At 51.3% G+C, this 14,705-nt stretch overlaps 1 protein-coding gene across 1 annotated transcript; it reads left to right on the forward strand.

Moving 5' to 3' along the window:
* The first annotated feature begins 1,868 nt into the window (after positions 1–1,868).
* LOC118008475 (keratin, type II cytoskeletal 73) lies at positions 1,869–12,232 on the forward strand. The gene is made up of 9 exons (XM_035002016.1): positions 1,869–2,315; positions 3,843–4,057; positions 4,887–4,947; positions 5,563–5,658; positions 6,397–6,561; positions 9,090–9,215; positions 9,576–9,796; positions 10,776–10,810; positions 11,589–12,232. Exons 1-9 carry the CDS (start codon positions 1,869–1,871, stop codon positions 11,843–11,845), a joined length of 1,623 nt encoding a protein of 540 aa, XP_034857907.1. The 3' UTR covers positions 11,846–12,232.
* The last annotated feature ends 2,473 nt before the right edge of the window (positions 12,233–14,705 follow it).

The raw sequence follows: 14,705 nt of genomic DNA on the forward strand, positions 1-14,705 counted from the left end.
GTCTGTAGTTTTGCTGAGACATGGGTCTGAATCATGTTTACCCTGACGCTGGTGTGCTGGAAGGAGTCCATTAGGGAGTGATTCTGGCTGGAATACTCTGCACCCTCATCACAACACAGCGTTGTGGATCTTCACTCATCATGCCTTATGAAGGAATTGCAAAGGGCTAAGACCTTTGTGCCTAGTGAAAAAAAAAAATGAAAAGATTGCCAAATGCGGGCGCCTGGGTGGCTCAGTTGGTTAAGCGACTGCCTTCGGCTCAGGTCATGATCCTGGAGTCCCGGGATCGAGTCCCGCATCAGGCTCCCTGCTCAGCGGGGAGTCTGCTTCTCCCTCTGACTCTCCTCCCTCTCATGCTCTCTGTCTCTCATTCTCTCTCTCGCAAATAAATAAAATCTTAAAAAAAAAAAAAAGATTGCCAAATGCTATTGCTGGTAGTGAAATTGAGACCATCTAAGAAAATGATTATTCTTAACTAGAAAATAGCTGTTTGTATAAACAGAGCAGGGGAGGTTGAACTTGGCAATTGCTTGGTTTTACAGTAGAGGCGTAATACTGGTGTATTATAATACCTAATACAGAACAGGGCTATAATCTCTGGACATAAATCGAAAAGTGGGATTGGCAAACTTCATTCAAGCACTCTGGTGAAAAAATTGCATTTTTGTGAAGGATACTATATACTGTGTCTATATTTGGGGTTTGGGAACTGTGAAGTGCTTGGGTCACATACTTTGGTGTTGCCAAGGCTCTAGTGAAATTCAAGTGTCTGTCCTCCCTCCTAGAATTGTGAGCTAGGCTTCTATCTTATTAATTTATGACCCCAGAGCCTAGCACAGTACCTGGGACAGAGTCAGCCTTTAGCAGAAGACTATTAAGTGAAGGATGGATGAATGAATGGGTAGGTCAGTGGACAGATGGGCTGACAGATGGACAAATATGACCTTCATAGCTATGTATGTGGGGTCAGAAGACCAGCCCAGAGAACCTCAAAGCTGGGGCCTTCGTTTTGTTAGGGGTTTGCATCCTCTGGGATTCATACAAAAAAGGGCTCATGAAATGTTTGCTATCCTCAGCTATCTGAGCCTCTGCTTTCTCATTTGTGAAATGTGGATTAGCATACTCCTCCCCAGGCTGACTGAGTGGATGAAGCAAGCTTCAATGTGCAAGGAGATCTTTTAATGCTGTAAAGTGCTGTACTAGAGTCAGCTACCATGAATGGTGGCAATGCCATTATTTCAAGGTCAAGGTTGAGGTGGTGTGAGAGTACAGAAACAAAGAAGTTGGTGTGTGCAGGGCAGCCTGGCTGCACAGGGGAGCAGAAGACCTGCCTGGAAGGGCACAACAGAGGCCCTGGATTCCTGTCTCTAGCAGCCCTGGGAAGCCAGGCCACAGAGTCTTTTCCTAACCACATAAAAGCAGTTCAGCCAGGGTCCCTGATCTGATGCTGATAGAGTCCTGAGATCTCCCACAGATGAGGCTGTCAATTAAAGGTCTTCCTCTGCACCCCTGCAATCCAGCCTCCCGCCTCCCTGAGGAAGGGCAATTGAGGCTGTGACAAACCTCTCCGCCAAGATCTTTCTAGGGATAATTTGGTCAGGCTAATTATCCCATGTTAATTAGATAAGACTCAAATTACATGAGCCAGCCTTGCAAGCCCAGCACTTTGGGAGTTTTCAAGTTATTTTCCTGGTGTCTCTGATTTTGCTGGGAGAAAATGATTTCTTGCTCCTAGGCAAACTAAACCCACAAATTAGAGCAGTGACTCCATCCTGAGCCCTATAAAGGGGGAGCCTGAGATTGTAGGCTGGTGAATTGCATCTCAGCCAAGGGTTAGCATCTTATTCCATCTCTCTGGCCTTTCCAGCATGAGCCGCCAATTCACCTGCAAGTCGGGAGCTGCCACCAAGGGGGGCTTCAGCGGCTGCTCAGCAGTGTTCTCAGGGGGCAGCTCATCCTCCTACCGGGCAGGGGGCAAAGGATTCAGCGGGGGCTTCGGAAGCCGGAGCCTCTACAGCCTGGGGGGCACCCGGAGCATCTCCCCCAACATGGCCAGTGGCAGCGGGCGGGCAGGGGGCTATGGGTTTGGTCGAGGCCGGGCCAGTGGCTTTGCTGGCAGCATGTTTGGCAGTGTGGCCCTGGGGCCCGTGTGTCCGTCTGTGTGTCCACCTGGAGGCATCCATCAGGTCACTGTCAATGAGAGCCTCCTGGCCCCCCTCAACGTGGAGCTGGACCCGGAGATCCAGAAAGTGAGAGCCCAGGAGCGGGAGCAGATCAAGGCGCTGAACAACAAGTTCGCCTCCTTCATTGACAAGGTGGGACTTTTTGGAGCAAGCCAAGCATAGAGCCCCTTCCTTCCTCTACCTTCACTGTCCTCGGGGGACTCCCTGTCTGAACCAGAGGAAGGCAGGACACTCACTCCCCAGGATGCAGACACAGTGAGGACAGAGCAGGGAAGAACTGGACAAACCTGAAATCAGTGCTGAGGGGTTGGGGGTGTGGGGGGTCAGAGGGGCAGGAGGAGCCAGGGAGTTTGGTTTGGGAAGGTTTCCAGGAGGTCGGGGAAGTGGCCTCAAAGTTGAGAAGTAGGAGAGTAACAGTTTATGAAACTAGGAAGCCAGACAAAGGAGAGCTCCATGGCAGCCTGGGATATCTATAAAGCCATTGAGACCCCGTTTCTCCTCTCATAGGACCCAGATCAGCTCAGGTTCTGGTTGAAAGACAAATTCATAGCCTATAATACACCCAGTGTATAAGGTGAGGCAGATGGGGATCAGTGATGCACTAGAGCTGTGGTCCTCAAAAGAGCTCCCTGAACCAGCAGCATTAGGATCACCTGGGCACTTGTAAAAATGCACATTCTCAGGCGCCGCCTCATACTGAATTGTAAGCTCTGACAGTGAGACCCAGGAGCCCCCAGGTAATGCTGATGCCCACTTGAGTTTGAGAACCCTGAGGAAAAAAAGGGTAGCAGGGTCTTGGGAAATAGAGACTTCCTGAACTCAGGGGAGCAGGGGAAGCTCACCGGGGTGACAGTGAGTAGGGTGGCAGCACATGAATAGGAGTTCACTGGATGGAGGTGGGGAAAGGAAGCCTAGGGAGAGGGTCATCCCATGTAGCATGGTAGACTTGTCCAGAGAATGGGGAGAACTTGGCTTTGCGAGAGAGTCAGGTGAGTGGTAGAGGAGGGGAAGGAAGGGGTGGGCACATTGCGAAGAGCACAGGAGGCATTTGGATTCGATCCTGCTGGTGATGGGGAAACACCAGAGCACTTTGAGCAAGGGAATGGTATGGTATTGCAGGCTGCAGCTTGAGACTGCTGGTTCTTCCCCTGGAGAAATGCTCTGAGATCAGAGAGTTGGACATGAAAGCAACAGAGGAAGGCCCAAGAACCCCAGTCAGCTGAGTGCTTGCCTCTGGCTGGGCTGAGAGCTGACATGATGGAGGAGACAGAGAGGAGGCAGGGCACAGGCCAGGCCACCAGGCCCTAAGCAGGGGCGCCCAAGAGTGTGAAGGCCAGGACAGGCCAGCTTACGTGTCTAAGGACTTGCCTTAAAGAGGTGGTCCGGGCTGCTGGTGGATATTGGTTCAGGCAGATTTAGACAGGTACAGAGGAGACAGGCCTGGCTAGCGGGAAATGAAGATGATGAGGTCCTGCCCGATCTTAGGGGCTGCCTCCAGAAAGAGAACCTCAGTCAGACAAAGGGCCCTGGGTGGGGCAGGGCTGTGAGGGACATTTCCTAAGGGCTGAGGCTTACCCTTTAAGCTAATGTAGCATAGGAGCACACTGCCACTGTCCAGGAAAGGAAACCACACAGCCTCTCTATTGATTTGGGTCCCAGGTGCGGTTCCTGGAGCAGCAGAACCAGGTGCTGGAGACCAAGTGGGAGCTGCTGCAGCAGCTGGACCTGAACAACTGCAAGAACAACCTGGAGCCCATCCTCGAGGGCTACATCAGCAACCTGCGGAAGCAGCTGGAGACGCTGTCCGGGGACAGGGTGCGGCTGGACTCGGAGCTGAGGAGCATGCGGGATGTGGTGGAGGACTACAAGAGGAGGTGAGCGGGACCCCACACCTACAGGGTGACTGGCCTGCCAGAGCTGGGCTTTCCCAGCAGGCTCTGGGACACTTGCCTCTGGCCTCAGGGGCACTGAGCTCGGATAAGAGTGGCCCATCCCGAGTTCCCCTAGCCGGGCAAGATGAGGGCCCTCTCTGGATGGCCAGGCAGTCCGGACAGTGGAGAGTCAGCCTCTCAGGCAGTGAGAGGGCTGTCCTGGCAAGTGGCCACCTCCTTGGCGTGCTCCCTCCTGCTCCCCACTGGAGAGAGAGAGCCTCCCAGCTCCTAAGCTTGCTCAGTGGGTCCCCAAGTTCCAAGGAACCACCGTCCCCCTGCCTCAGCCCAGCAGGGCAGGGAGTTGGAGTTTCTCTCATGTCCCTCAGGTCGTGGACATTTGGGCCACACCCCCTCTTCCTGTCCCAGGGGATAGTTCTGGCTTCCTTAAGACTCATACTTCGAGATGGGGTGAAGTTATGAACAGGGGTGTCAGGCAGCTGGAGTGACACAAGGATCAGGGCTAAAAGGGGAAGCAGCATGTTCCTGTGATTTGCATACTTAATGGGAGGAGGAAGAACCTACTTACTCTCCAGGTATCAGGGGAAATCCAGACTCCAAATCATCTGGTCCCCTGGCCTGGGAGGGAGTTGCTTGCAAACCCTGTCTATAGCACTGGCTAAGTAGTCCTAGTGAGTTGGACAGATCTGCAAAAATATAGAATAATACCTGCTATATGGGACATAGTGTGGGCACCTCTTTTTCTGCTTTCATGATGAGCATGCACACACACACACACACACACCCCTTGCTCACTGCAATGCTTTCCCTGCAGGTATGAGGAGGAAATTAACAAGCGCACAACTGCCGAGAATGAATTTGTGGTGCTCAAGAAGGTGAGGAAGGGGTGAATATCCCTCAGTCACCCAGACGCTGGAGTGTGGAGGGCAGGGGAGGGAACAGAGAGGAGACTGAGGTCTGTGCTTCTTGTAGAACGACCCAGAGCTGAAGTGCCCAAGGAAGATGGAGGGATGTACTGCTTGAGACATCTTGGGACACCTTGATATTTACCTAGAATATATCACCTTGTCCACTTTTTATATTTGGTATGAGTGGCAGGAGCCCAGGTTGTGTCCGCTTTGGCTTAGGAAACAGGACATGCTTTAAGAGGGGCTGCAGGTTTACCTTCCAACTCTGCCTGTCTCTGGCAAAGCGCTGTGGCTGTCCTGGGCTCTGACTGCTGAATGACCCCCGTGTGGGAGATAGTACTCCCTCCTAAGCCCTCTCTTTGAGAAATAGAGGCAGTAACAAGATTCCATTTTGGATGGGGTGCAGAGGAGTTCCAAGGCTCACAGTGAGTCTTGGGTGGAAGTCATGTTCCTGCTCTCTGGGTCCTGACTCCATTCCCTGGGGGCAGCTCGCGAGGGTTGGTGCTCGGATGCCAGTTCCTGGGAGAGCCCTTGTCTGAGCTTGAAGAATGGCGATGTCAGGGGGTCTCTGGATTCCTTTAGGATGTGGATGCAGCTTACATGAGCAAGGTGGAACTGCAGGCCAAGGTGGATGCCCTGGATGGAGAAATCAAGTTCTTCAAATGCCTGTATGAAGGGGTAAGGCTCCACCCCCCAGTCCTATCCCCAGCTGTGTCTTCTGGAAGGACAGACATGTGAATGAGTAGTTGGTTATTCATTCCTTTAGTAACTTTAAGAGCCCAGGGGATCTCCAGCATTTGGATGCTGGGGGCCATGTTGATCAAAGGAAAGTGTGCCATTTATCCCGGTGTGCCCAAATGATGTGTGCCATCAGCCCCAGACTGGCCTCCAGATGTCCCGGTCTCACTTCCTCCAGGAAGCCATGGGTCCTTATGGGGTTCCCACTGGTCTTCAGCCAAGGATATTCTCATTTCTGCCTGTCTTCTCCCTGCCACTTGGGTGTCTCCCTGGGTCTTGAGCAGGAATCTCCAGGGACAGAAGTAGGGAGTCTTCACACCCTTTCTACTGCCTCTGACCATCTGGCTTCAAGCCTGAGCCTGTTGGCCAAGCATATGTGGGCTCCTGTGTCCTTAGTGTCTCTTGTGTGGTGGCCAGGCTGTTTTCTCACTACCACTACTACTTTCTCTACTCCTGACCTGTCTCAAGTGACAGACAGCTGGGCTGTTTTCTTCCTGAGCTGCTTCAGACTCATTCAACAGTTTTCAGATGTGGTATTGAAACATCAATGGGTGGCTTTGGGGAATGAAGCTTGCATCTATTTAGGAGGGCCTAGGGGATCTCCTGCTAGGAAAGGGCCATCACCTTGGCATCTTCTGCCCACAAAAGGCATTTCATGTTTCTTTTTTTCCCGTGTAGGAGATTGCTCAGATCCAGTCTCACATCAGTGACACGTCTGTCATCCTATCCATGGACAACAACCGGAACCTAGACCTGGACAGCATCATTGCTGAGGTCCGTGCCCAGTATGAAGATACCGCTCTGAAGAGCAAGGCCGAGGCCGAGGCGCTGTACCAGACCAAGGTGGGCTGCACACCTCCCCAGAGTCCATGTCCCACCATGTCCCACACATTTTCTGGGAGCACAGAACTGTCCCGGGTGTTGGGGAAAGCCCAAAAGGAGGAGAAGATGAGGCTCTTAGACTGATCCACTTAGACTGGGGCAGTCATGGAAGGACACTCACAGCCAAGTGCAAATGAATGTGGCATAGACAGAGTCCTGGATGCTGAGGAGACAAAGGTTAGGGGACCAGGTGGGGCAGGTCAGGGCTGACTTCCTGGAGGCGGAGGGTTTTGAACTGAGTCTGAGAGGGAGAGAAACATGGGTAGTTAGCATCTCAACTCCCTCATTAATTACAATAAATTAGGGGGTCTCTTGAGTGTGATCTAAGATCAGGTAATTCCTACCTTTCATTCAAGTCCAACTGCAAGGATAAAGGGGGACTATGAGTCCCTTAGATCTTAACTCCTCTAATGGGTCATGGGTGGGGAAACGATTCTTTAGATAATTTGGTTTCTCAGATCAAGATGGCAACTTCCTAATTGTTTCATGCTGTTTATCGGGTTCCTTCTCAGCAGAGATTCACACGCTTGAGGACTTATCTTGTCCCTCCCTCTGCCTCCTTGCCACCATAGGGACAGAAAGATGTGGCCAGTAGGGGTGAGAGGAAGGGAGGCTTTCAAGGCCCAGATAACAACACAAGCCAGGGCTCCTTGATAAAAGTTTAAACCCAAGTCTCTAGTCCCCACATCCCTACACGTGATTGCTGCAAGCCAGTGTCAGTGTTGGCCATGTGGCCCAGCCACTCTGGATTGTCAGTGGCCAGTGCTTAACCCCAGGTTCCTTCCAGAAGAATTAGGCAGGTCTGCACAGACATGATTTTTGGATCATTTGCTGTTTGGGGTTGTACACACCTGCACTTCTCCATCTGGAGGTAAGCACTTATTGACTAGAGTTTCATTAGTATAGTTCTAGCAACAGAATTATGAGGTCTTATTATTATCATTCCCCTTTCAAAGATGAAGAAACCAGGGCTCAGGGAGTGTTAGTAACTTGCCAAGATTACTTAGCTGGTAAGTGATGGAGCTGGATTTGAATCTAGATGACTGACTGCCAATTCCACAGTGTTTAGACAGAAGATCAGGACATTACTCTGGTAAGAAGTGTTTATAGTGAGGGTTTGGGATGGCCTGGGAGTGGAACGGAGAAAGATGCTTGCCTGTTTGCCTCAAAAGGAGGCTGCTTGGTGTCAGAACTGGGGAAGTTAGTGCCTCCCTCTCTGTCGGTGTGTAGGGAGAGCCATCCTGCTCACACAGCCTTGCAGAGGAGCAGAAGACCACCATCCCGCCCCCATGTTTATCGTCCCAAGATTAGCACCAAAGATAAAACACAGGAGCATAGTGAGAATCCCCCCTGCCTTCCAGGGGACCTGGCACCTTTAAGAGGAATCTTGAACCTAGGGCCTTGTTAGGGTCAGCTATGACAGCTTGCACCAGGAACAGAGAAAGGCAGTGCACAACCACCAGAGTTCTGAATGTCACACTTTTCCAAGTTCCTCTTAAGCCAGATTCTGGGGTAGAACTAAAATATTCTCTTTGACTATTCACTGGATGGCATCAAAGGCAGGAGTGATCCTGAAACTAGCAGATGATCTCAAATTCATGGCTAGCAGCGTTGGGGAATAGCAGAACCTGCCACCACACCACACCCACCCACCCACCCACCCACCCACACACACACACACACAGTGTTCCTCATGCTGGGAAAGACTTCCAGTAGCCTGGAGCCCAGCTGAGCTACGAAGGAGAGGAAGTCACAGAGAAGACAGGTCCCTGCCATCCAGTCATGCTAAGTCTGATGGGGAAAACTCAGAATGGTGTGCTTGTAATACAGTGTGGTAAGATCTATGGACTGGAGTGCTAGGAGCTATGGAAATAGAAGTACACCCAACAGGCAGATCAAGGCAGGCCTCCTGGAGGAAGTGACTCGGCCCTGGCTGAGTTGGAACTTGCTAAGGAAAAAGGGGAAATGGGGGGGAAGGGCTTACCAGGGGGAGGTAGCAGTTGGTGCAAAGACTCAGAGACTTTGGGATGAGAGCACAGGGATGTTTAGGGAACATGGAACTGTTTGGCACAGGTGTAGAAACAAGTAGATGAAGGTGGGGCAGTGAAAAAGGGTCTGGAGAGACTGGTGGATGCCAAACCTCAAAGCACCTCGATGCCATGCTCATAGTTTGATTTTGACCTTGACTTTGAAGGGCTATGGGTAAAGGAGCATCACAGTCGGAGTTGAGTGTTATAAAGTTGCAGCGAGGAGAGTAGAAGGCTTTCAGCGGTTCTTATGGCCAAATCTAACCATCAGTGAGATGACTGTGCTTAAGGCAAACAAATAAATCCAGGGAGCAGATGGTTGAGTGGGAGGCTGTTGGTAGGCCTGGTGAGGTTGGGGACCCCCACCCACCTGTCACACTCTGAAGACAAAGGCACAGTCTGCCAATTTGCACTCAGCCAGGCCCTGAGTCAAGGTCTCTGCTTTGCTCCCTGTCCCCCTAGTTCCAGGAGCTCCAGCTGGTGGCCGGCAGGCATGGGGATGACCTCAAACACACCAAGAACGAGATCTCTGAACTGACTCGGCTTATCCAAAGGCTACGCTCAGAGATTGAGAGTGTGAAAAAGCAGGTAAGGGAGCTTTGGGTGGTCCTGGCTCATTTCCCAAGGGAGGAGTGAACTGCTTATCTCACATAACTCCTCTGGGACCAGGGGGCCCACTTTCTCAAATGGACCCCCTGGTCTCATCCCCCACACTTACCTCCCATCTGAAGTCTGGAGCAATTGGGAGGGTCTTTTCAGAAAGCCAAGTAGCTGAGAATAACAAGCCTCCCTGACCCATGTTGACAGGACTCCTTCACCATGGATGTGGCTTTGCTGTAGGAAGTGGGGCCAGACAGAGGAGGGTCCAACCACAGGGAGCTCACTGGGGTGAAGGGAGGTTCAGAGAGCCTTAGAGCTCAGGGGAAAATGCTACCTTCTGACCCTCAGTGCTCCAACCTGGAGACGGCCATCGCCGATGCCGAGCAGCGGGGCGACTGTGCCCTGAAGGACGCCCGGGCCAAGCTGGATGAGCTGGAGGCCGCCCTGCACCAGGCCAAGGAGGAGCTGGCCCGGATGCTGCGCGAGTACCAGGAGCTCATGAGCACGAAGCTGGCCCTGGACGTGGAGATCGCCACCTACCGCAAGCTGCTGGAGGGGGAGGAGTGCAGGTGAGTGGTGGGAAGGGTCTTAGAATGTTAGAGCTGGAAGAACTTTTGGAATCTTCTGACTCAGTTTCTCAGAGTGTGGGAGAGGTTGCTGGACAGCCTGGAGATACTTTTCAGGTCACGCACAAACATAGCTTTAAACAGCATCTGGTCAGTTAATGAGGCAGCGATATCCTTTACAGGTCTCCTGTGACTTTCCAGACTATGACAGGGAGAAAGTCTCAGTGTGGTGCTGTGTCTTTAACACCACCCGGACCCTTGCAAATATCCCTATTACTAAAGAGACAGTAGATCCCAGGTTCAGAGCCTCTGGCAGACAATAATATCTAGCCCAAAATTTTCAAATTACTTTATTTTCATTATATTTATTTTTATTGCTACTTTTTTTTTTCTTTTTTGGTCAGGTAGTGTTGGCTATTTGCCCTGGTGATATAAGACTTCTTTTTAGGAAAAATGCATTTTTTGTTATAAAACACACAGCCAATGAAAAGTACTAAATATATAACAGTGTGAGTTGTGCATGTTCATAGCAGCAATCAGACAGGTGTACATGAAGCATTGGTATGTGAAAAACCTTGATCTACCTGAGCACCCCTGTATCACTGAGACTCACAGGGGAGAAGTTACTGGTCTTAAAATCAGACAGTTCCTTAATGGCAACAGATGCTAATATTTCCACATGTGTATTTATTCTGGCATTAACCTCGCAGGAATAAAGAAATGGGATAAAGAGAAACCCAGAGGAGGGACCCTGAGGGGTGTTGTTGTTGGGAGCCCCAGGTTTGCAAGTTGGCACATCTCTGAAGTGGGAAGAGTAGCCTTGGGGGGCGGTGGTACCGAGCCTGCAGGAACACAGAGGCCGGCTGGCAGGCTGGAGGGGCTCGTGGAGGCGGGGCTAGGCTGGCTGCTGACTTCAAGCTGTGGTGTGGGGAACTCGGATTCCACGCACTGGAGATTCACCTACGCTTTTCTTTCCGCACAGGATGTCTGGAGAATACACCAACTCCGTGAGCATCTGTGAGTATTTCACACCTCTGAGGGTATATTTGTAGTCCATCAGTGGATACGAAGTAAGCGGGTGCCTACCGCCAGGCCCCCATGGAACAGCCTGGGCTCTGCCTGGTAGATCACTATGGTCACCATCGCCTTACTTGCTGAGACCTCTTCCTCTGTAGAGTTCCTGCTGCCAGCTTCCCATCACATTCTGATATTTCACAGGGGCCCCTTCCCCAGAAATCTCACCTATGCTGGGATGAAATCCCCAGTCCGCCCTCTTCTACCTCCCCCACCCCGGCTTTCCTGCATGACGGAGGCTGTGAGCTTCCTGAGTCTACCTCCGCACCGAGAGTGGAGACCTGCGCCCAGACCCGCGGCGCAGTGCCCGTAGTAATGTGGGCTCTGTAGCGTCCCGCCCAGTCTTCTTCTGAGACAGGCCAGCCCAACCTTCTCTAAATCAAGCAGCCAGGAAATTCTTTGAAAAAAATTAAGAATGTATTCTAAAGTTAAATGCAAGACCTGTTGGCTTATGTGATGCTTTGGGGGAAGCTCTTGCTATTGCTCTTGGTCCAAAGAATGAGAAGGTGCCTGATTGGGGATCCTGTGGGGTCTGGGCTATTTATTCCAGAGCTTGAGCCGCTCAGGCATTGAGCATACATCACTAGAGTCCATAGTTGATGTGAAGTGTTTGCCTAAGAGGGAGACATCTAGGCTAGTTGCAGCTGGGAGACTGGAGGGGACTTGGGGTCACCCCTGTCCGGGGACATACACTTATCACTCCTCCCTGCATCCCCCACAGCGGTCATCAGCAGCACCACGGCGGGGACCACGGGCGCCGGGGCCGGCTTTGGTTTCAGCGGTGCTGGCACCTACGGTTACCGGCCCAGCTCTGTCTCGGGGGGCTACGGCATGCTGTCGGGGGGTCGTGTCACTGGCAGTGGGAACTGCAGCCCCCGCGGGGAGGCCAAAACCAGGCTGGGGAGTGTAAGTGAGTTCAAGGACCCCCAGGGGAAGGCCTCTGCTCTGAGTTCCCCTGCCAAGAAAACCACAAGATAAAGGGAAAGTCCATTTCCCAGCCGTCCACCTCACCTGGCTCTTCCCCCGGACTCCTTCTCCAGGAAACTCCTGTCTCACATTTCTCCTGGTCTCCTTCTTGCTTTCCTTTGCCACTGACATTTCCTCTCTTCCCCTCCTGCCTTAGTCTTTCTGAATCTAGAATCAGGATTCTAGCCCATCCTTCTGCCTCCATACTAAGAGACCCCCTAACTCAGCACCCCCTTCCTGAAGCATTGCCAACAATGATGGCCCAGACCTTGCCCTGGCCTGCACTCCTCCCCCAGGGGAAGGTTTCTCTCAGAGGTGACCCCCTCCATGCCCTGGCTTAGGTCATTTGGCCACACGCTCCATGAGCTCATGAGATTAAGGATCCACCGACAGACACGCAAGGACTGTCTCCTGTTACAGCAAGCCTGGCTCAGGCGAAACACCAGGTTATAGCTTATATCTTGTGCAGCCCCTGCATGTATAGAGAATTGGGAGTAGCCCTGGGGATTTGTCCCACCCGTGAAGGGATTTGTGCCCTCAATCTGTGAGTTCTTGTCTTTGTTCAGGCCTTCCCTCCCTGCTCCCCACGTCTCACCGATAAACTTAATAAAACTCATGCAGGACCAGGCTGTTTCTCTCTCCCAAGGGGATCCTCATCTCAGGGCACATCTCTTCCATATGTGGAGGTCAATGTCCTGGAGCCTGGGGCATCGAGGTCTGGCGTGTTCCACAGCGCCCCAAAGTGTCTTTTAATCTGAGGGCAAGAGATCCTTACATGGACCGCAGGATCCTACTGGGTTTTGTGAGACTGGGAATTCATCTCTGACCGCCATCCCCCGCAGATGCACCTTTGAGTCATGCTTTTCTCAGACCAACGCTCCAATGAGCGGGCGGTTTAACAGTGTGCAGATTATGGACAGGGAGAGGGAGGCAACACTTGTCTGTGGCAGGATTTAAAACTGGTCCAGAGGCAGCAGAGAGCGAGCTCTGAAAGCCTGGGGCTCAAGTTACAGCTAGTCCCTGTTCTCTGGGAAAAGGCCAAAGTAGCGTCTCTTTAAAGTAACGAGCCATAGCCCCTTGGTCTTTGGTGAAGTGAAAGTCTCTGAGCGTGAGTTGTGTTGAAGCATGGACGTCTCTGCAAAACACACCACCCAGCCTCCAAAACACTCTTGTGCTGAGAGACGTCTGCCAGGTGCCAAGGCCGCAGTGATGCTGTCAGGGACGCAGAGAGCCGGGGGAGTCCACCGCCCATTCAGGCTGGGACTCACAGGTGCTTCTGAACAGGGTCACTGTGGAGCCAGGGTGTCTTAGAGTTCAAGCCAATGGCTTTGGAGTCAGGTTCAGGCTCTGCAGCCAACTGGGGGTCAAGAGCAAAGCAAAGCTCTCAAGACGTTCACGTCTCATTTCTCTAGCTATAAAATAGGCAGACAAATCACCCGTGGATTATTGTTAGGCCAAAATGAGGTGACACAAACACGTCTTGTACAATTCCTGGCACAAAGTTCACACTTAATAAATGTCAGTGGAAACAGAATCTTGTCCTCAAATCTCTTTGCTTCAAAAACTTGACTAAATCTGTTCACTTAAAAGAGTGTTTAGTGCTGGTAAAGCAATTCAGAAGCTCCAAACTTTAAGGACACCATCTCATAAACTATTTGCCAGTTTATTTATTGCCCAAAGGAGAATTGCCTGGCAGAATAACTAGTCTCAGGGAATACACTCTCAGGGCCAGTAAAGAAATTGTGGTCAGGTCGCTGAATACTTACTGAATATCTAGCATGTGTCTGGCACGCGTTAGTGTTTGGCATACAGGGATATGCAAACCTGGTTCATGCCCAGTTGGTTATGCATCTGACTCTTGATCTCAGCTCAGGTCTTGATCTCAGGGTCGTAAGTTCAAGCCCCGAGTTGGGCTCCATGCTGGGTGTGGAGCCTATTTAAAAAAATAATCTGCTATGGAGCTGGGATTTTATGCTGTAGTGTTCACGGGAGAAGCCAACACCTTGGGTGTCAGATGGACCCAGGCTGGAGTCTTCCTCTGCCACTCACTAACTTCTTGACTTAAGCAAAATACTTCTGCTCCATGAGCCTCAGATTCTTCATCTGTAAAAAGTTAATAATAGAAGTTCCTGCATAAAGTTGTCATGAGAATTAAATTTAACAAAAGAATGCATGCGAATTATTTAATTCAGTACCTGATGTGTAGTATGTGCTCAAGATAGTTGCTATTATACCATAGTTACTATTAACTCTCTTAGTATTACTAGGATAGACTATTCTTTCAAAAAGCCTAAGTGAGACATGAAATAGAGAAGGTTTAAGAGCCATCATATTATTTGATGAACAGGAACTCAAGAGAAAAAGCACTGGCTATTAAGAGATATTTCTACCATCCGACTTCTGTGCTTGGATCCGGAATATTAACACTGACGGCCTCAAAGGACAAATCCTGAAGTCTGAGTGGCTTAACTTAACACAACAGAGGTTCACTTCTCACTCACAGTCCACGGCCGATCTGGGCAGCTCCCCCACGTGGCTCTCCCAGCGGATGTCTCACAGACCTACGTGCTTCTGGCTCGTAGCCCTGCCACACGGGACACATGGCCCCCAAGGTTACCGGGACGGGGGAAAAGAGAGATGAAGGAGACACATGGGCTGCTAACTGCCTCATCCCAGAAGGGACACATGTCAATGCCACTCACATTTAACTGGCCGACATGGCCCCGAGTCCCAACCAATCCCCAGAGGAGGTTGGGAAATAAGAAGGAGAGTGAGGATACTTGATAGGCACTGGAAGTCTCTGGCACAACCTTCCTCAGTGTAGATCCCCAGCATCGGTCCCCAGCCCAAGAATTCTTTCCCCCGAGCAGTG

This window comes from Mirounga leonina, unplaced genomic scaffold (assembly GCF_011800145.1).
Source record: "Mirounga leonina isolate KUSES-001 unplaced genomic scaffold, KU_Mleo_1.0 Mir_126, whole genome shotgun sequence".
NCBI classification, from domain to species: Eukaryota; Metazoa; Chordata; class Mammalia; order Carnivora; family Phocidae; genus Mirounga; species Mirounga leonina.

Coding starts and splice junctions, on each gene's coding strand:
- LOC118008475 (XM_035002016.1), top strand. CDS start 1,869: ATGAGCCGCCAATTCACCTGCAAGTCGGGAGCTGCCACCAAGGGGGGC. Junction 2,316..3,842: donor TCGCCTCCTTCATTGACAAG/GTGGGACTTTTT, acceptor TTTGGGTCCCAG/GTGCGGTTCCTGGAGCAGCA. Junction 6,562..9,089: donor AGGCGCTGTACCAGACCAAG/GTGGGCTGCACA, acceptor CTGTCCCCCTAG/TTCCAGGAGCTCCAGCTGGT.